General features: G+C 37.2%; 1 protein-coding gene across 1 annotated transcript; it reads left to right on the forward strand.

Moving 5' to 3' along the window:
• Positions 1–14,541: 14,541 nt before the first annotated feature.
• Positions 14,542–18,196, forward strand: LOC122289939 (plant intracellular Ras-group-related LRR protein 9-like). The gene is made up of 3 exons (XM_043097377.1): positions 14,542–15,434; positions 16,717–16,883; positions 16,984–18,196. The coding sequence occupies exons 1-3, from the start codon at positions 14,676–14,678 to the stop codon at positions 17,618–17,620; spliced, it is 1,563 nt and encodes a 520-aa protein (XP_042953311.1). The 5' UTR covers positions 14,542–14,675; the 3' UTR covers positions 17,621–18,196.
• The last annotated feature ends 3,735 nt before the right edge of the window (positions 18,197–21,931 follow it).

Below are 21,931 nucleotides of genomic sequence, written 5' to 3' on the forward strand. Positions count from 1 at the left end.
GACCCTAAACCTGTGAATTAATATTGATTTTTGTGAGAATCGAGTAAATAGAAATGAAAGGGGCACGGGAAGTAGAATATATCATATAATTTATCAACAAATCTTGTAAGATGAAGTACCAAACAGGTTCTTAGTCTTCGATATCATCAGAGGGATTTCAACACGCATGCGGGACCAATGGACCAATATTTAATACGTAAATTTTTTTTTTTTAACTTTCTTATAATGCATCTATATATATATTAACATATATATTTTTCTACACTAGGTGAACGTCCATTGGACGTTGCCCCTTTACTAGTATATATAATATACACCAACACAATTTCAAAAATAATTTTTATCAAAATATTTTACCTCCATTATAAAGGAGATCTGAGGTGTTTGTGGGTGGAGTTGGATGGAATTACGTGCGGATGGGTTTGGGGAGAAAAACAAAACGGAGAAAAAAGGGTGCTCAAAAGATAAACCACCCGTAAAAATTTCAAAAAAATAAAAAAAATCCTATAAGTACTTTATTTTTTAAAGTAATTTTTTATTTTATTTTATGAAACTAATATTTACTTTCAGACTTTTTAAAAATTAATTCTCAAGCTTGTATATTTACTCGTGAATTTTTTTTGAGTTATTATATTTTTAAATTGATATACAGAATGTTCAATTCACATAACTTAAATGCTAGGGTGTTGCTAAAGAGCCACCTGACTCCTACTGCTTGGCATGCCCGCTTGACGTAGCATGTCACATGGCTTATTATTTTTTTCTAAACCTAAAGTGTAGCGGGCATTTGAAACCAAAATGGAGAGAGAATCAACTCTGTTAATTGGAGGGGCGCCCACATGGGGTAGACCCCGCCTTTGCTACGCCTAATGCATGGCTTTAAGCCATGCGTTATTTGCTTGTAATACATGGCTTAAAGCCATGCGTTTCTGCCAAATAAATGGCAGATTAAGGCTGGCCTTTAAGGCCAGCCATGTAGGGGGCTATATATAGCCCCTCTCTTTTGATTCTTGGGAATAATCTGATTTAGAAAAAAACTCTCTCTTTTGTTCTCTCTTAAAATAGTATTTAGGTTGCGGATTTGTTAAAGCGTTATTCTAGTTTTACACTTCGTAGTACGCTTTACCACTAAGTAAAAACTCTTGAGATTTGTCGATCTGGAGAAACTTGTGGAGCAACTTTTTAAGCTGAGCTTGAGGTACTTTCCGCTGTGCTTTCTTACATTGATATCAGAGCTTTTATAATTGCTTCCAGTTTCTTTTTGGCATATGCATGTAATTTGTGTTTTTCTTTATTCGCGCACATGTGGTGCTGCAATGTTTTCTTAAAAAAAAATATATATATATATATACATATATTTTTTTTGGCTGAACCGTTGTGCAGCGGTGCTGCGCTCACCACCCACACACGGTGGTGCAGTGTGCACCACCTGTACGTGGGAGGTGCAGCGCGCACCGGAGGGTGCTGTGTGCACCAGCAGGTGCCCACGGTGCTCCATGCACTGTGGAGGCACCTGCAGCACCACCTCGGTGCTGTGTGCACCAGAGGGGTGCTGTTAGCACTAGAGCAGCGCAGGCTCGGTGCTGCGCGCACCAGAGCAGCGCCGGCTCGGTGCTGCGGCAGCACCTAGCTTCCTCTGGAAGCAGTTTCGGCGATCGGCGGCGCCGGTGACGTCCATAAACTGCAGCTGAAAATTTTTTTTTTCTAGTTATTGTTCACGTGAATAGTAACTTGCTGGAGGAAGGAGATGACTTAAGTCATCTACCCTCTGATGGCCCGGGTTGGGCTTGGGCCCTTCAGCCCAATATGTTTTGGGTTTAAAAAAAAAAGGGCTGGGCTTTTAAGCCCAGTGTTTTTTTTATTAAAAATCGAAAAAAAAAAAAACATAAAGTGGCACAATGGGTTTTGAACCCAAGACCTACCACTAAACTAAGGAGAGGGTGCACTACTGGGCTGCGAATATTCTTTGGTTTAGGTGGAGGTTTTAAATGTTTTTAAATGTTTTTGGTTAAATAATAATAAAAAATTTTAAAAAAAAATTGGCATGATTTAATATATGCTTAGATATATTGTTATATTACATGTGATCTTTTATTTAATGTTAAAGATTAAATATGATAACATATGAATATTTGTTTATTTTCATGCTATTTTTCCACAATGTTCTATTACATGTGATCTTTTATTTAATTTTTAGGTTAAATGTGATAACATGTATGTGTGTATTGAACATATGGAAATATGATTATTTTATCATCTATGAATGTTAGACTTGAATGTTTAGACATTAGTCTTTATTTCTTTTAGTGATAAAACAGAAAATCCCACTAAGTAGTCTTAGTTAGAATTGTCAGTGTGAATGATAGACTGAAATAATTGTAGTGACCCCAGTAAGAACTGTAAATGCATTGTATAGCCAAAAGACCATGGTGACCCCAGTAAGAACTGTAAATGCACTGCATAGCCAAAAATACTACAGTGGCCCCAGTAAGAACTGTAAATGCACTGATGGAACAAGAAAAATGGACTGTAATGGTCTCATATGAACCATCTTTGTAGACTAGCCCAACAGGTTGCTGTAGTCTGGCTGTCTTTGTAGACTGGCCCACCAGGCTGCTATGGTCTGGGTAGCTGTCTTTGTAGATTGGCCCAAAAGGTTACTGTGGTTTTAGTAGGTTATATCTTTACATGTGACTAGACCTAGATGACTACTTAAGATAGTGGGAGTATGGTTGAGATTTATGATGATAAATTCTCCCATATTCGTTTTTTAAAATTTGCGCGGGAATTGAGTTAGAAATCTAATAATTGGATATTGTGGCGTAAGAGATGATTCTGAAACCTAGCGATTTTTCGATCTTGCGACATGTCTAAATTATTCTTTTTCTAACTTGAAAGGACGTGGCAGATTTCTTAGGTGTGTGAGTAATATCCCTTCTTTGCGTATTGTAGTGAAATGACATCCAAGAATATTGTTGCAGACTTAAACAAATGGGAGAAATTAGATGGGGAAAACTATGACATATGGCATCACAAGGGAACTTGTGAACAAGAGGAAGGGAACCATGAGGTCTTAGATGAACAAGAGGTCTTGGAGGCCTTATCTCGCACCCTTACTATGCCCGAGGAAGGGAACTTGGAACAACACAAGATAGATCAACAAGCCTATATCCAATGGGCTAAGAAAAATCGGTGCGCGCGCATAATTATGTTAAGCAGCATGCACAATGATCTAATGTGTGAGTTTGAGATCTATGACACTGCCCAAAGCATGTGGGAGGCTTTGAAATTGAAGTTTGGTGGAACTTCAGCCACTAGGTTGCGTGGATTAACTATGAGGTTCGACTCCTATAAGATGCACTCTGACCACACGATGAAGCAGCATCTTAGGGCTATGTCAACTATGATCCGTGAACTTAGGTCAGCAGGAAACAACCTGACAGATGAGCAGCAAGTATAGATAGTGATAAGATCACTACCAAATTCTTAGGAGAATATGAGCCATAACCTGACGCATAACAAGAATATTAAAGACTTTGATCATGTCTCGCGTCATTTGGAATTGGAGGCTGAGTGCCTAGAGGCTGCTAAGCCCAATCATACGGCCTATGTGGCTAATGCTGGTTCGCGCAACGCATCAAGGCCTAAGCGCAAGAAGTCCAAGAATGGAGTGGCTGCTGGACATATTAAAAAAGTGTAAGGAACTTCTCAGCACACCAAGAGGGGCAAGCGCGGGAAAAACAAGTCAAAATTAGAGTGTTTCAACTGCGGAAAGATTGGCCACTTCGCTCGTGACTGCACTGAGTCGAAGAAGGTACACTCTGACTTTTCTCGCATTGTTTTTGTAACTAGCCATGTGATGGTTGCTGACTCCTATCCTTTGTGGACTGTTGATTCAGGAGCGACCGAGCACATAGCGCGAGATAGAGTCAGATTTGTGGAGTATCGCTGAATTCCAACTGGGAGCTGTGATATCAAGGTGGGGAATGAAGCTAGCGTGGAGGTACTGAGACTTGGTACCTACAAGCTGGACTTGTGGAGTGGCCGCACTCTTTTCCTCCACAATGTGCTATACGCTCCCGAAATCCGACGAAACTTACTTTCAATTGTTACTCTATTAAAACTTGGTTTTCGAATTATTTTTGAAAACAATTATGTTTCCTTTCATTTGGGCCATGTGTTTTATGGCAATGCTTTTCTTCAAGATGGTTTTATGATATTGGATTTGGTTTATTCTAATATAAATGAATCTATTGATTTTCTTTCTTCATCTATTGATAATTTGGATTCATACACATGGCATGCTAGGCTTGGCTATATAGGGCAAGATAGAATGACTCGATTAGTTAGAGAAGGCTTGATAGGCAATTTCGCTAAGGTCATCTTGCCCACGTGTGAACATTGTCTAATAGGAAAAGTTAAGAGAAAACCGTTTGGAAAAGCCACTAGGGCATCTTTTCCACTGCAATTAGTCCACTCAGATATCTGTGGTCCAATGAGTGTGAGGGCAAGACACGGAGGTGTCTACTTCATCACTTTTATAGATGATTTTTCACGTTACGGTCATGTCTACTTAATCTCCCATAACTTTGAAGCATTGGAATGTTTTAGGCGATATCTAAGAATGATCGAGAATCAGTTAGATAAGAGTTTAAAAACTCTAAGAACTGACCGAGGACGAGAATATCTCTCTGAGCAATTTAAAAGGCTCTGTGATGAAAAAGGAATCACAAGACAGTTAACGATGTCGAGTATGCCATAGCAAAATGGAGTGACAGAAATGAGAAATCGAACTCTGCTTGAGATGGTTAGGTCAATGATGGCGCAAGCAAACCTACAAATTTCTTTTTGGGGGGATGCACTTTTGACTGCTGTTTACATTCTTAATCGAGTGCCCTCCAAATCAGTAACTTCCCCCCCATATGAACTATGGACCGGCGAGAAGCCCAATTTGAGTAACTTGCGGCCATGGGGTTCAACGGGTTTTGTTCATGATCTTTCTCATAAGTATAGGAAATTAGGCCCAAGAGGGAAGAAGTGTATCTTTATAAGATACTCAGAACACTCTAAAGGGTATGTGTTAATAGGTGAACAAATTGATGGAAGTGTAACTGAGATTGAATCACGAGATGCGGACTTCATTGAAAATGAATTTCTAAGTAGAGGTGAGGTTGATAGGAGTTTAGAATTTCATGAGATTGTGGAACAAGAGGAAAGTGCTCCAAGGAATTTAGTTGAGAATGAGGAAGAAATTCTTCAAGCTCCTACAAATGATAAAAGGGACTTAAATTTGAGTGGGAGCACACCGCTTGTCAATCAATCACAACAATCTCAGCCGCGTAGAAGCACACGTGAAAGTATTACCCGTCGTCGTTTTGAGATTGAAAGGAAAGTTTTTATGGTAGCTCCGCATGATGATGATGAGCCTAGGACAATTCATGAGGCTCTCTCATCTTCTACTAAAGATGAGTGGATGAAACCTCTTAATGATGAAATTGAGTCTATGAAAACAAACCAGGTCTGGGATATGGTTGATCTACCAACAGGGCGTAAGACTATTGGGAACAAATGGGTTCTTAAAGTCAAACGCAAGTCGAATGGATCAATAGATAAGTACAAAGCTCGCTTAGTGGCGAAAGGATATACCCAGCAGGAGGGTATAGACTATGAGGAAACTTTTTCACCAGTAGTGAGGTTTGCTTCAATTTGTCTGATTCTAGCTAAAGTAGCAAATATGGATTTAGAACTCTACCAAATGGATGTTAAGACAACATTTCTCAATGGAGAACTAGATGAGGAGGTCTATATGGATCAACCAATGGGTTTTGTGGTCAAAGGTCAAGAGCGCAAAGTGTGCAAGCTCAAACGATCAATATATGGCCTAAAACAATCATCTAGGCAATGGTACCTCAGATTCCATTGAGCTGTTCTTTCGAATGGGTTTACGATGATCACAGAGGACCATTGTGTCTATGTCAAAAGGACCAAGAAGAGTTTCATAATGTTGTCATTATATGTTGACGACATACTACTAGCTGAAAATGATAAAGGGTTGATAGTCGCCACAAAAGAGTGGTTATCTTTCAATTTTGAGATGAAGGATATGGGTGAAGCAGAATACATTCTGGGAGTTAAGATCTACAGAGATCACTCAAAGAGACTTTTGTGTTTGTCCCAACAGACTTACATAAAGAAAGTTCTCGAGCGTTTCCTAATGATTGAATGTAAACCCATTAACACCCATGTTGCAAAAAGCGAGAACTTATCTAAAGAGTTGTGTCGTAAGACTCATATAGAAAAGGAAAAGATGGCCCGTGTCCCTTATGCTAATGTTGTGGGTAGTCTGATGTACGCAATGATGTGTACTCGGCCTGACATATAATATGCAATTGGCTTAGAGAGTAGATTCCAATTTAACCCCAGACTGGCTCACTGGAAAGCAGTCAAGAAGATTATGCGATATCTCAAGGGAACTGTAGATTATGTGCTGTGCTATCAAGGTTCAGATTTGCAGCTAAAAGGTTACAGCGATGCCGACTGGGGCAGTGACCTAGATGAGCGTAAATCAACCACTGGGTATGCATTTCTACTCAACAATGGCACCATTACATGGAGCAGCAAGAAATAACCCTGTATAGCTTTATCCACCATGGAGGCAGAATACGTAGCTTGTTCTGCAGCGGTTCAAGAAGCTGTTTGGTTACGAAGATTCCTCAAGCATTTAGACATTGGCACGGATTCTTCAGATCCGATGACAATATTCTGCGATAGCACGGCTGCTCTCGCATATGCTAAGGACTCTAAGTACCATGGAAGAACCAAACACATAGATATCAGATATCAATACATCAGAGACATGGTAGCGCAAAAGGAAGTGGTTTTGAAACACCTCTCTACAAGTCGCATGGTTGCTGATCCCTTAACAAAACCCATAGCATGAGATGTCTTTGAGGCTCATGTTAGGAATCTAGGACTGCGTAGACTGAAAATGTTTTTTGTGTTTCAAATGACATTGAGATGTAATCCTTCCTTTGGGATATTAATGCAATATGATTTAGTTATTGTCTTTATTGTATTGTCTTTCTAATTCACACACAAGATATGTCAACAGGCTTAGATCAGCTCACTCACACGAGCGATCGCCTCTAGCGCTTAAGAAGCGAGTAGAGATGAGACATTGTGTTCTTAGATACTTGTCCAAATGGATAAGTTAGTTGACACAAAGATATGTCGTTTTAGTGGGAGCTAAGATCAGGTCCAATGAGAGGACTATGCATAGGTTACCCCACAACCTATGTAGCCTGTGGTTAGCTAGATGTGAGATCCTCTTTGACGCCTTGGAGGCGAGCAAATAGAGGAACTCAGGTTAGATGCTTAAGGAGCGGCTAGACTAAGATCTATACGGTATTGATATAGACATATGCTCTTTAAGAAAGAGAAATCTACCGTAGCATGTGTTTCATACTACATGTGCTTATTCGACTAAATGAGTAAGTGAGTAAATGGTTCCCCTCTTTCTTACTGTGTGAGTCTCATTTTTTTTAAGTGTCCTTTACTTTTGACTATGTCACAAGATGGAGGTTATGATGTCTGCTAGTTTGGCATGTTGTCTATGGCCATGATCAATACGGTCTAAAGAGGCATTGTTGGGAAAGTGGTTTGACCAAAATTGAATGATATGAGTGCTAAGGGAAGATTCTTCGATATCGCATCTTCGATAGTGTTTGCTGACGTCAAACTATGACGCTACATACTGGTAGCGACTAAGGTTTATTGAAATGATTTAGAGATAGTCAAGCATTGTTTTGAGTTTTCTGAAACTCAAGAGGGTTTCGAAAATGCTTGAAATTGATGCGATCGAATGAGTCTAGGACATAACCAGACACTTTAGGGATGTTACTATGCTAGTCTTCTATATGAGAGATTTAGTATATGTACTCCCACCTTTTTATAGATATGCTTGGTGGTCGCACGGTCTATTTACTTGTATGAATAAGATTGAAAACATTAGAGAAATGTTGACCTGGGGTCATGCCCATTGTGTGTGAGTGAGAGATGTTAATTGGAGGGGCGCCCACGTGGGGCAGACCCCTCCTTTGCTCTGCCTAACTCATGGCTTTAAGCCATGCGTTATTTGCTTGTAACGCATGGCTTAAAGCCATGCGTTTCTGCCAAATAAATGGCAGATTAAGGCTGGCCTTTAAGGCCAGCCGTTTAGGGGCCTATATATAGCCCCCCTCTTTTGATTCTTGGGAATAATCTGATTTAGAAAAAAGCTCTCTCTCTCTTTTGTTCTCTCTTAAAATAGTATTTATGCTGTGGATTTGTTAAAATGTTATTCTAATTTTACACTACGTAGTACGCTTTACCACTAAGTAAAAACTCTTGAGATTTGTCGATCTGGAGAAACTTGTGGAGCAATTTTATAAGCTGAGCTTGAGGTACTTTCCGCTGTACTTTCTTACAAATTCAAAGTATGAAACCCTAGACAAGAGGACCGATGATCAGCTATCCTGGGTTACAAATGACACCCCCAAGCATGCAACCTTTTGTTGATACTAGAAGTGAGTTACAATTATTTGAAAAATATTTATGTTTGTAGTATTTAAATATTAAAATGAGATGAGACTATCTTACAATCTAAATGGAGCTTCAGATGGATATATGTTTAAAAATGTAAAGATCTCACTTTGTGACGCCCCTAAATCCCCACACACGGACACGGGGAAGTCGAGACGTCCGGATGGTGACATCACGGGTCACCACCTTAACGACGTGTGCCAAGTGTGTGTATAAGAAACAAATGTGCATGAAGAAACATGCAGCGGATAGTAAAGTCATATAACTAAGTACCAAACTTTTTCTTAATTTAATACAAAACTGTTCAAAACATACATAATAAAATATTACAAAACACAAATATTGTTTTAAAACCAACTACAAAGCATAGACTTTAACTCAGCACTCCGGCGGAGCCGCATCCTCGGGCTCAGCCTCCTCCTCTTCTTCGAACTCTGCACCAAAATCTACGGTACCAAAAATGGTGCCGCAGGTAAGTAAAATCCAAACACCACTAGATAAAAATATAATAAACTCCACAATATGCAGGAAAGAATGCAAATGCTCATATCCCATAAAATCACATTTTTCCACGTACGCCAAATGATTGAGTTGAATTATTGCATTTTTTAATACTTTTGGAACCAATATATATTAATTCTTTCATTACTTTATCATTGGTTTTATATGGAAAAATGAATAAATCAAAGTTGTGATTTTAATTGATTAAAAGCATGAATTTCTGCTCTAATTTTATCAACTGCCAATTAATATGGGTTATGGTACATTTCACTCGAGCGAAGTCAGGCAAATTCAAACGCTCGACTTCCGCTCGACATTGGGCTCGAGCGAGATGTGGGAAAAGAGATCGCTCGAGCGGAGGCATTTGGCCGCTCGAGCGAATTCAGGCAGAGTCGAACGCTCGATGTTCGCTCGAGCGAACTTAGGCAGAGTCGAACGCTCGATGTTCGCTCGACACTCCGCTCGAGCGAATATCGCATTTTTACATATCAGGGTTCATTCCGTCGTCAGAGTATATATATGTTTTTTTTTTACATCTTAGGACGACCCTTGGGCTAGAAAACTCGGTTTTTGAGTAGAGAAACACTTAGAATTAATTTTTCCTTTGATTTTCGTTCAGATTCGAAGAGGAGGATTCATTCAATCGATCATTCACGCAGCTACACAATTTCCACTGGATCATTCACTCACACTGCAGCAGATTGAAGAACTCCTTGAGGGGTCCAATTGCCACTGCAGCTTAGCCTCCTCCACCGCTTCGAATCTTTATCTCCATTCAACTAGCTTGATCTCTTCAATTCCCTACTTGCTATTCATTTCAGTTTTGAGTTTCTGAATTATTTTAGAGAATTTTGATTTAGACGTTTGAGAAATTTATTTGTTATTCATTCAATTCATGTTATTTATTTTTATCATTTCGTTAAACTTTCATTTTAGTAGTGATTACAATTACGGTGGTTAATTTGAGAATTTGTGATTTGAACATAATGATGAACCCTAGAACATTGATTTTGGGGCTTTTCAATTTCAGTGCATGTTTTGTCAATTACTTCCTAATTTAGTTTAATTCTTAATTTAGTTTTATCAATTTCTGAGTTTAATCTATTAGTCTTTTACATTCCGATCCGACAATCAAAATCCAAAAATATGAATCTAGTCCAAGACTAGTGTCCCCTCCCATCCATTGCACATACCATCATTTTATTTTCTCTTTGTGAAGTTTTTCACCTTTTTCAACGAGTTTGATTTCTAAGTAACTTTCCCTGAGGAGACGATCTAGGAATTTATTCCTAATTATTATACGACATCCTCCTGCACTTGAGATAGCTTTAGTGCTACTCATTTTTGAGTGAGTCACCAAAATCCCATTTGGCCCCAAAAACGTATTCCTCACCAACTCATGCCAAAAGTCTCATTTAGCCCAAAACATATCCTTTAAACATAAGCTCGCCATTATCCCTGATAATGGGCCAAAAACCAGACTGTCAGAGCACTGTAGGCGGGAATCATAGGCGGGACTCTACCACCATCCCTGCTCACTACCGTCCCTACGCGAGCAACGTAGGCGGGAATCACAGTTGAAAAATACTTACAGCGTTATACGGTATTTTTTGAAAGCTCGCGGCGTTGCAAATGGAGGAGGAAAAGCAACGTAACAGTGTAATTTTACACTATGGAAATGGATAATAAATTATCCATTTTCGAATGGGGACAAACCAAGACACGAAATTGATAGGGAATGGTCTTGAGATATTTATGAAATTAAGGGAAACGAGTTTTGGTCGTGGGTGGTGGTGGAAACGGCGGTGGAAGGCCAAAAAGGGGCTGAACAGAGTTGAACTCGTGGGAGCTGCTCCAGCAACAGATCGGGGCTGAAATTAGGTGGGTCAGGTCGGCAAGAGGTAGGGGAAGAAGCTGTGAATAGATTGTGCCTGGAGGTGGTGCGACGGCGCCGGAATCGGTGCAAATCCGTGTGACTTGGAGGAGCTCGTTGTGGCTAACGGTGGCCCGGATGGAGGTGAAACTTGGTGGAGATGTTCACCGCTGAGAAGGGAAGAAAACTGGGTGGGTGGTGTAGGCCACACCGCCGGCGAGCGGCAGTTTTGGGCTGCGAAAGCAACCGGCGACAGAGGGAAAAAATAGGGTTGGTGCCGTGACTTCCAACCGTGCGTGGCGGCTAACGGCTGGTCCGATGGCTCTGAAAATTGGTAGGGATGATTTCTGGTGGGAGGGGAAGAGAATGGTGGGGGTGGTGCACTACATTGCGGCCGGACGGCGGAGAACTGGGCGGTCAAAGGGGCAGCGACGGAAAGGAGAGGGAGAAGAGAGTAGCTCGCGGGGAGAGAGAAAACAAGAAGAAAAGGAAAGAAAAGAAGAAAAAGAAAAGGAAAAAGGGAAAAAGAAAAAGAGAAAAGAAAAGAAATTAGGTCCAATCCTTATTCCAGAAACCAAAAACTGATCCGCCGAAAACGATTTTAAAAATCGTAAAACGACTAAATAAATTAAACACAGCATCAAATAAAATAAAAAATCAATTTAAAATACAATAATTTAAAATAAATAAACTAATATATTAATTAAATTAAAAACAACCTTCAGTGAAAATACACGTAAAAGCGGGTAATCACACACTTACCTTAGAATCGAATGTCTTCTTTGCTTCATGGCTCCAACTTTCTACATTAAAACAGAAGCCAACTAAGAGCATCCTTATTGGATTATTTAAATACAATTGTAAAATTTACATAATATGACATGATTTTATATTTGGCTATTTTACTCGAAATTTATTTTGACATTAGATTATCTATCTATTAGTCAAAATAATAAAATATTATAAATTTAATAATATTATTTTTTCAAATTTTTTTTATTAATTTTTTTTAAATCAAGAGCTTATATGAAAATACATTATTATTTTTTATTAAATAATATAGAGAAATAATGCAAAAAGAAGAATGATAATGAAGAGGGAGAAAAAAGGCAGAGAGTATACAAAGATATTATTTTTATAGTAACAATTAATTTTAGTTATAAATCTTAATTTTATTGTAGATAAAAATAAAAAATTTTAAATTTAAATAATTTAATATAGAATATTTTTAAGTTCTATTAACTAAATTTTTTATTAAATTTATATTCACATAATTTAATGAAGATGCTCTAAACTACCTGCAAGTGAGTTTTTTTGGGTGGAATTATGGAAAACAAAAATCTTCTTGTCAACCAAATACTCCAATCCAACGGAATCGTATTCGGCCTTCCAAGAATATCTGCCGCCTGTGGTTTTAACTGTTCTCTCTACTCATTTGTTTGGTTTGGGTTTTTATTTTTTATTTTTTTTATTTTATAATTATGTGACGTGGCATGCCACGCCAATTGGGTAAACGGAGTTAGCAAAGTTAAGCCGTAGACTTTTTTTTTTCTTTTTTTTAAAGTAATATTTAATTTATAAAATTCAAATTAATTTTTTTTTTCAAATTAATTTCACCAGGCTTATATATAAAGCCTTTATTTTTTAATGTCTTTTTTTTTTTTAAGTTATTATATTTTATATGCTCAATCTTTTTACGAAGCGAATAAATTAGTAGTATTTATTTTAATAACTTACACCTCAACACATAATAATTTCAAATTTAATTGGATTTTTGAGATTTGGAATGTTTTAATAAGGCTCTCTTTGCTAAACAAGGGTGAGATTATATCATAACCTTATTTCTTTTGTAGCAAAAGGTATGCAGGTGAAATATTATAGAAATTGAGACTTTCTGAATTCCAGATTAGGATATCGACCTCTATATACTTGAAGATCAATTTAGGTTACTAATAATTTATTACAAGAAAATATGATTCGGAGAATTGGAAATGGGAGGTCAGTTTCCATATGGAATGACAAATGGATTCCTAAACCTTGGACTTATAATATTCAGGCTCCTCCTATTGAACTGCCCATCTCAACTAAAGTTCATAAATTGATTACTGCTGTTAATTGGAGGTGGAATGTAGATATTGTGAGAGTTAACTATAATGATATTGATATTGAAATATACTATAGATCCCTCTTGGTATTGATGAATAGTGAAGATAAGTAGATATTATAGTATACTCATTTTGCATTTTTCTATAAAAAGTGTTTATCACTTACAAAAAATGCCGCTTGACAAAAGCTCTATTGAACCTTCCAGCAAGTCAACTCGAGATTTGTTTTGGAAACAATTATGGAATCTGCCTACTCCGATGGTGGTTAAGGTTTTTATTTGGAAATCATGTCACAATGGTCTACCAACAATAGCAAATTTAGTGAGAAAGAGGGTGATTAAATCTATCCTTTGTCCCATTTGTGGTTTTTTTTCTGAAGATGTAGTTCATGCCCTTTGGAATTGTGCTATAGCTAAGGATGTTTAGAGTACTGGTTGTCAAAAAATGAGTGGGTGGGGGTTGGACTTTCTATCTCTTATGGAGCACATGAATGGTTCCTTGATCAACAAGAATTTACTGAAGTGTCAATTATTACCAGGATGGGCTTAGAAGAAATGCTATTCTATATGAGAATTTTCTCCTTCACCTACAGTCCTTGTTGGTCAAGCCAGGGATCAATTGCAGGATTTTTAGAATGCCAAAACAGAGAGGGTGCAACAATGTAGTTTTAGACAGTTTGAATAGCAAGAGTGGTCACTACCTAAGAGGCCATGGGTTAAGGCTAACTAGGATGTAGTAGTTGGTAAAGAACACTCTGATAGGTATTGGGGTGGTGTTGTAAGAGACTTTCATAGGGAGGTCTTGGTAGCTATGAGAGAACCTGCTGTTTTTTGTGCAGACTCCACTTCAGCAAAAGCTAGAGCATCATTGACTGCTTGTATGTTCTGTCATGGTCTGGATTTTGAGAAAATGATACTAGAAAGAGATGCTAAGCTAGTGGTTGATGCAGTAAATAAACTTCAGAAGAATTTCACTAAGTTTGAGCACATTGCGGAGGAAATCAAGCTAACACATATGATTAAGTTGTTTGATAGATTTGCTATACTAGGAGGGAATTTAAGCAAGTGGCATATTTGCTTGCAAAAGATACCTTATTATGTAATTCTATGTGTGCAGATTTGGAGTTCACACCAAACTGTATTTGTGTGGTTGTGTGGATGATTATTAATGAATATGAATGTATTTTTTTATAAAATAATAATAATAATAATAATTTTAAATTAAATGCAATTCGATGGATAAAGAAAAAAATTAAAAATATATTAATGGTTGATTTAGATTCAGAAATAAGTTGAAATAAAATTATTTATTATATTTTATTAAAAATTTTATAAAAATTATAATAAAGAATCGAGGCAAACGATTTCCGAATCAAACGAGCTAAAGTATGAAAGAAAATCCCAACGCTGAGTTGCGACGCGTGGAGGTATGTGGACCCCACCCATTTCCGTCCGTTATCTACTCCGAAATGCTCCGCCCCGTCTCTCCCTCTCTCTCTCTCTCTCTCTCAGAGGCATAGAACTCTTCAAAACCATAAACAGACAATCCGTCTTAACTTCCTATCGTCGTCTTCATCGATCTTCATCACACTATCCAAACCCTAATCTCAGATAGCGATGGATCCCAATCCGAAAAGCTTCCCGATCCTCTCCTACGTCATGGCCCGACTACCTTCTCTCGGACCCAGACCTGCTGCTCCCACCTCCGAATTTGACCTTGAACAGCCGCCGACGCCGCACTCAGATCCTTCTTCCTCTTCGGTTCAGGTCCGAATTGAGGAAGACATGCCTCACTTGACCCACCCGGCGGTCCTGGCCTCTATGACCCGCGCAATCTCCGACGTCGCCCAGACCCGATCCGTGCTTTATACCCTGGGTCCCCGCCCCGACCACGAGGCGGTCGACAATGCCAGGTCCAGGCTCGCTGAAATCGAAGCCAACCTGGCTAAACAGCTTGAGGAAATCGTGCTCTCCCCTCGCCCGGCCGACGTCGACCGCCTCCAATGGCGATCGCACCTCTCGGAGCGTGAGGACGACTATAGGAGGTCGGCTGATAAGGAGAAGCTAGCCTGCAAGGCGGTGCTCGCGGTGGACGAGATGCACGACGCTTACGAGAAGCTTCTGAAGGAGGCGGAGGAGAGGCTGGAGAAGATTTACGAGACGGCACAGACCACGGCGGGGGTGTATTCTCCGGAGGATGAATTCTCGCCGCAGACTGAGGAGCCGAACGAGGAAGTGATTGGGATTTTGAAGGCGGCGTCTGGGGAAGGATTGGAGCAGGTCGATTTGTCGGGTCGTAGGTTGAGGTTCTTGCCGGAGGCTTTCGGTCGGATTCGGAGCCTGGTTGCGCTTGACATTTCGAGTAATCAACTTGAGGTAATTTTACAATTTTCTTGTTAGCACAATTTGTGGTAATCCTAGATGTACGGGCTTGGACTATGCAAATTCTGGTAGTTGTATGCTTCATTCAGTAGGACTGTGACTGTATTAGACGGACAGGATGTATAATTTTATTTTTTGTTGTATTTTAACGTAAGTTTTTGACTGGAATATGTAATTGGTGAATCAAAATGGATTAATCCTTCTGAAAAATCATAGCCCCTAGTAGTGGAACGCGGTTGTGTCCACAAAATGGATTTACAATTATTCTTGGGTCAAGGCGTCGGGCTCATGTGGGGACTATTCTTATTTTTGTTTTACGGTTCGAATTCAAAATTTCTCTCTTTAGCAACTCGAGTTTTTTTTTTTTTTTTTTTGTTTTTAGGTAGCAACTGGAGTTTGGTTATGGCAGGTTTCAAATGAATTACAGTTGCGGAGTTTAGACAGAAATTAGAAGTTTAGATGGTACACGCTGGATGTGGCCGCATCATTTAATTCCTTTCTAGGCTCAAAACATATTTTTAAGCCTTTCTAAGCTATACATTATTCTAGAAGCAGCTGCACAATGATAATCTTGTAAGGGAAGCCAAAATAGCACTCTTGTTCCACAAAATTCATACAAGAAACTATTTAAACAAAGAACACAAAGTCGCAGATGTTCAAACTCATTAAAAATAAAAACATATAATCTTAACTTGTTCAAAGGCTTTAAATATGGTGAGGCTTTCGTCAAGAGATCTTAGATATAAAATTAAGTGCTCTGTTCATGTTTTGTTCCCGGGTTAAATCAGTGGTAATTCGTTTTGCTATATTTAGCTGCTTTTCTGGCGTAATTTCTCATTTTTAAAGTTCCATTTGTAATTTCTCATTTTTAAAGTTCCATTTCTGGCATAATCCATTTCTAGCACTCTTGTTCATGTGACGCTATACTAGATTTCATTTTAACCCTAAGGGGTAGTTCAGTGGGTTAGGTCTTGAGTTTGCTTCCCAATGGTCACCAGTTCGAGTCACTTTAAGGCCACTGGAGGTTTACCTGTCCGTTAACTTCAGGGCCATGTGGGATTAGTTGAGGTGCGCATAAGCTGGCCCAGACACCCACAGATATAAAATAATAATAATAATAATAATAATTCAGTGTCATGGTTTCCAAATATCCAAAGTTTGATTATTTCATGTCCATTTCTGCCTTTTGGTATGTTGTTAAAATTTCCATCAAATTTTATCTTCTGATTGTCGTATTTTCCCTTGCATTCAATGGAATTCTGGGTGAAAGTAACAGGTCATCCCTGACTCGATTGCGGGACTAGAAAATCTTGAGGAGCTTAACGCCTCATCTAATCTTTTGGGGTCTCTGCCTGACTCAATTGGCTTGTTACAAAAACTGAAAATTCTGAAAGTCTCAGGGAACAAGCTGGGTTCCCTCCCTGACAGTATCTGTCATTGCAGGTAATTATCAAAGCAAAAACTAAAGAAAAAAATAGTGCCATATTCTTTTCCCTTTTTCCTTTCTTTTATGATATGTAGTTGTCTTTCAATATATATCCAGGTCACTGGTGGAGATAGATGTGAGCTTCAACAACCTGACATATTTGCCAACAAATATTGGTTATGAATTAGTAAATCTAAAGAAGTTTTCAATACATTTGAACAAGATTCGTTCCCTTCCCAGTTCTGTATGTGAGATGAAGTCTTTGCGCTGGTTGGATGCTCACTTCAATGAGCTCCATGGCCTTCCTCTTGCGATTGGAAGATTGACTAATCTTGAAATTCTCAATCTTGGCAGTAATTTTAGTGACCTAAAGGAACTCCCTGACACATTTGGTGATTTGACAAACCTCAAGGAACTAGATCTCAGCAACAATCAAATCCATGCTCTTCCTGATACATTTGGTCGGCTTGACAATTTGATCAAACTCAACTTGGAACAAAATCCTCTTGTAATTCCGCCAGCTGAGGTTGTGAGTAAAGGAGTTGAAGCTGTCAAAGTTTTTATGGCTAAGTGGTGGCTTGAGATACTGGCGGAGGAAGAAAGGAAGAGCATGCTTGAAATGCAAGAACATGCCCAGACCGGATGGTTGACTCGCAGTACCTCATGGGTGAAAAATTATGTCTCGAGTGTTTCAGATTATTTGGGGTCTCCCAGGGGATCTCCTAGGGAACCTTATCTTGATCAGCAGCTATGATGTTCATAAATTTGATTTTGATGTCTCACTTTCTCTTGCCCGAATGTGAAGCTGATGTTACGGCTTGAGGTCAAACAGAGGGCCATGATCTGCTGCAATTTTCTCGCTTCCTATTTTTCACTACATCCAGTCAGCCTTCAGGGTGGCTGAGCATCTTCAGATTTTGTTCCTTTTCCAGTTAAGTTGGTTGGGTATACGAGTTTTGTAGGAACTCTAATAGGTATGGCCTGCTGGACTTTTCTTTTTGATGACAGTAGTTGATTTTGCTTATAGTTGTACATCCAGTATATAATCTGGATTATCAGAATTTTTGCACCCATCTTCTTTCAGCTTTCACCACTTCAAACAAAATTGTCCAGCTCCTTGCCTTAGGGAACATCATGCTACAAGGCAGCCATGTTGACCTGCAATGTCATGTCACAGCAGGCGATGAACTATATCTTTTTTTTTTTTTTAATGCATATGTTGGCTGACAGATGTCCAAAGATATTATATATGATTGAACTGCATGGTAACAGTTTCAATAAAATCATGCAATCGATTCTATTTATGAATGAAAGCATTCGGTTTCTGATAGTATCTATTTTAATGTACAACATGAGGTTTTTGATCATTTCACTTGTCAAAATATCATGTGTTTTACATTGAATATATGCTACATATTTTACTGGAAATGAAGAAAGAGAAAATATATCTGGAAACACTCATTTAAAAAAAAAAAAAAAGGATAAATCTGAAATTTACATGAAAAAATTATTTAAAAAAAAATACACGACACGTGTATATTTTAAAACTGCATCTATCTTACTAGATTCGTGGGTACCATGATAACCTAGATATATTTTTGGAAGTGTGTCGGTAATCATGCCCCAAATGTCTTCAATAATTATTTATTGAAAAAGTCCTAAATGTCTTCATTAATTTCTTTAAAAAAATTAGTTTTTATTATAAATTAACTTGTATTGTATGATCACATTTAGCCGTTATTATTGATTAGGTTTTAGCTGTCAATTAAGACTTTTGTACCCCTATATATATTATGGGGATATTTCTGTGTTCATAAATATAGAAATAACGATTCTATTTATTTTTCATGAGTTCACAACACGTTATCAGCATGATTAGTTTTCTTTAATCCTTATCAAAATTGAATTTTGGGTTTCTAGTGAGAGAATTAGAATTGAGAATTGGGTTTCGTTTTGTCCTTCTTCCTCAGAACAGAAAGAGGCAGAGAGTCCAATACTTGAGAAACAAAAGAAACAATAGATCGATCCATGATGGGTCTTCTATGGACTTGGTTTTTTTTTTTTTTTTTTGTTTGCTTCTTTTTCTCCTCTAGCCTTCTTTGTTCGATTTGAGTGATGAGCTCTGCCTTAGCCACCCCCAAAAGAGAGGAAGAAAAATCATGGGTTTCTGTAGATCACCATCAACCATGGCAATCTTCCTCTTAATGATGATATCCACGCTGTTGTTCATGTTTCCGTTGTTGGCGTCAAAGACCAAGATGAGGACAGCGTAGATATCAAAGAAGATAAAAGTATAGACAAAACTAGAGACTTGAGAGATGACGTGAGGGATGACGTCATCTTCTCTTATTTGTTGGTCTCGGTGTCAGTTTTCAACACCAAACCCCACTCGGCCACTAATTGGGTTTCACGTATGACATGCGCGGGTCTGGTTCTGCGAAGTCTGTGATCAATTAGTTCGGTCCCTTCCAAATGATGCACTGTGGAAAATTAGTGGGATCGAAAAGGTCACGACACGTGGCTCCCTTAGTCAAACATGGCATACCAACCACAAAAAGACTTGTTTATCTAAGTTGTACGAAGTTTCTGATGATTCTGAAACTAGTAATCTTTTACTTCAAGTAAGTTTTTCAATTTATTATTTGCAATCCTCAAGGTGAGTATTAAAGATTATATTCTTTATTATTACTTGATAAAATTCTATATTTATTCACATACATCTCTGTTATATCTATGGTGAATTAAAATTTTCATAATTTATATTTCAATTATATCTGTGGTAAATTTTTATTCACATGGTTTATATACAAGTTTTATTTATTTATTTATACTTGTTATGAATTATTGATGATATGATTCATCTTGGAATAAAAATATAGCATTCCTGAAGGATTGTTCTAAATCAATAATTTTATTGAGTATCTCATAGTTTAAATGAGTGATACGTGTACCAAAAGCTTATTATGATTAATGCACCTGAAGTTGTATAATTAAAATTGTGTAAAAAAAAGTCACTAAAGAATATATATTTAAAATGAATGTCTTGAATGTGCTCCTAAACTAGTAATATCGAGTGTACTCCTGAAGTAGTAATATCGAGTGTAAAAGTTCACAATATATTCTAAATTTATATCTGATCTTCTAGTAGCTGAGCAAAATAATGAGTTTTTGATAAGAAATTATTAGTCACATTATAATAGTTCCACATCATTCCCTGAAGTGAATAATATTGGATTTATATCATTTTATTTCCTGAAATGAAAAGAATGATGCATTTTATCAAAAGAAACTAAGAGATTGGACGTGATAATTAATATCTTTATAATACTTTTATAATTTCGGGCCAGAAACTCGTATTGAAAAAATTACCAGCGTTCTCTTTGAGATGATATTATACAATTATTGAATCAAATATTATGATGCATCAAAAGTGATATGATTCAAAATATTTGTATGTTTTCATGATTAACTTGATCATTCAAAATTAATTACGATAAGTCGAATAAATTTTTATATGGACATCCATAAAATAACCAGAAGATTCTTTTACTATAAAGTCTTTCTACCAGGAGTGGAAAGAAAAATTGCAAGAAGCAAATAAAATGAAATAATTTAACGTTATTTTAATTATCATAGGTGAACTGGAAGTTCAAATGATAATTAATTTATGGATGTAATAAGATAAAAAGGTTTCATATTTTAGCTGCTAAAATCACAGCGATGATTGAAGTTTTTGTAGGACAATTAAGAAATTTAGCAGTCTAATTAACAAAAGACATGTTTAAAAGCTTGTGAGATATATTGATATAAAATATAAAGCATCCTGAAAGAGAAAAACGCAAAGAAAAGAAATTAATGCTCCTGAAAAGACTGTACCCACAAAACAAGCAATAAGATCTATCCAAATTTTCTGTATAAAATTCTCTCATATAAACTCCTGAAGAGTATAAATCTCCTGAAGAGTACCTCCTGAAGAGTTTTTTCATGAAATGTCTTCCTTTGAAGAGGGACAAGTACCTGAAAATAATGGGATCTCGATACATTTCATGAATATTGGAGAAATTCTGAATAGAAATAAAACTGTTATCGATAACGTATTTTTCATATAAGATAGTAATTGACATTACCAGAAGTAATGAAGAAAGTGAATCAAGAACCGTTGAAAAATACCGACGTAAAAGTATTGGCCAAATTTGAAAGAAACAATTTCTATAGAATTGATATCACTAGTAAAATATGATGCATAGGGACTTGTAGTCCAAATACATAAAGATGTGATACTTGTTGAATATCAGTGAGTATTTATATAAAAGAAATAAAAATGTGATATATAAATCACGAGTCATTTTCTCGCAGAAAATTCCTGCAGAATTGATATCACTAGTAAAATGTGATACATATGAACTCATAGTTCAAACACCTAAAGAGGTGATACTTGTTGAATATCAATAGATATTTATATAAATGATATAAAATGTCTGAAGTTTCTAATTTGAAAATGTGATATATAAATCACAAGTCAGTTTCTCGCAGAAACAATATTGATATGCTTTTAAAGTGGTTGAAATTATATTAAGGTTTTTATTAGCTTGAAAGTTACCAAGAGTTTAGATATGCATGATTAACTACATATTTATATGGATAATTAGATCATGACATATATATGAAAATCTCTGAAAGATATAAAATGTCTGAAACTTCTAATCTGAATATATCCAGAAGTATATATTCTATCAAGTTTTAAAAATCCTTATATGATCTAAAACAATCCAAACGCACGTGGAACGAGCTATTTTCATATATTTTCAGTATTCATATTAACTTATTGCAGTTTTTATAGATGATTTAAATATCATTGAGGTTTTAGAAGAGCTCATGAAAACTGCACATATTTGAAATATAAATCCGAAACCCTTGCGGCTTCAAGGGGGAGATGAATGATATTATTAGTTTTGAAATACCATCTCTTAAATACAATTAGTATTTCAGATTCATATTACAGTTTTATAAGAAATGTGCATTATTAAAGGAGAAATAAAATGGAGCACACAAAACATCTACTAGA

Source organism: Carya illinoinensis, chromosome 12 (genome assembly GCF_018687715.1).
Source record: "Carya illinoinensis cultivar Pawnee chromosome 12, C.illinoinensisPawnee_v1, whole genome shotgun sequence".
Lineage (NCBI taxonomy): Eukaryota > Viridiplantae > Streptophyta > Magnoliopsida > Fagales > Juglandaceae > Carya > Carya illinoinensis.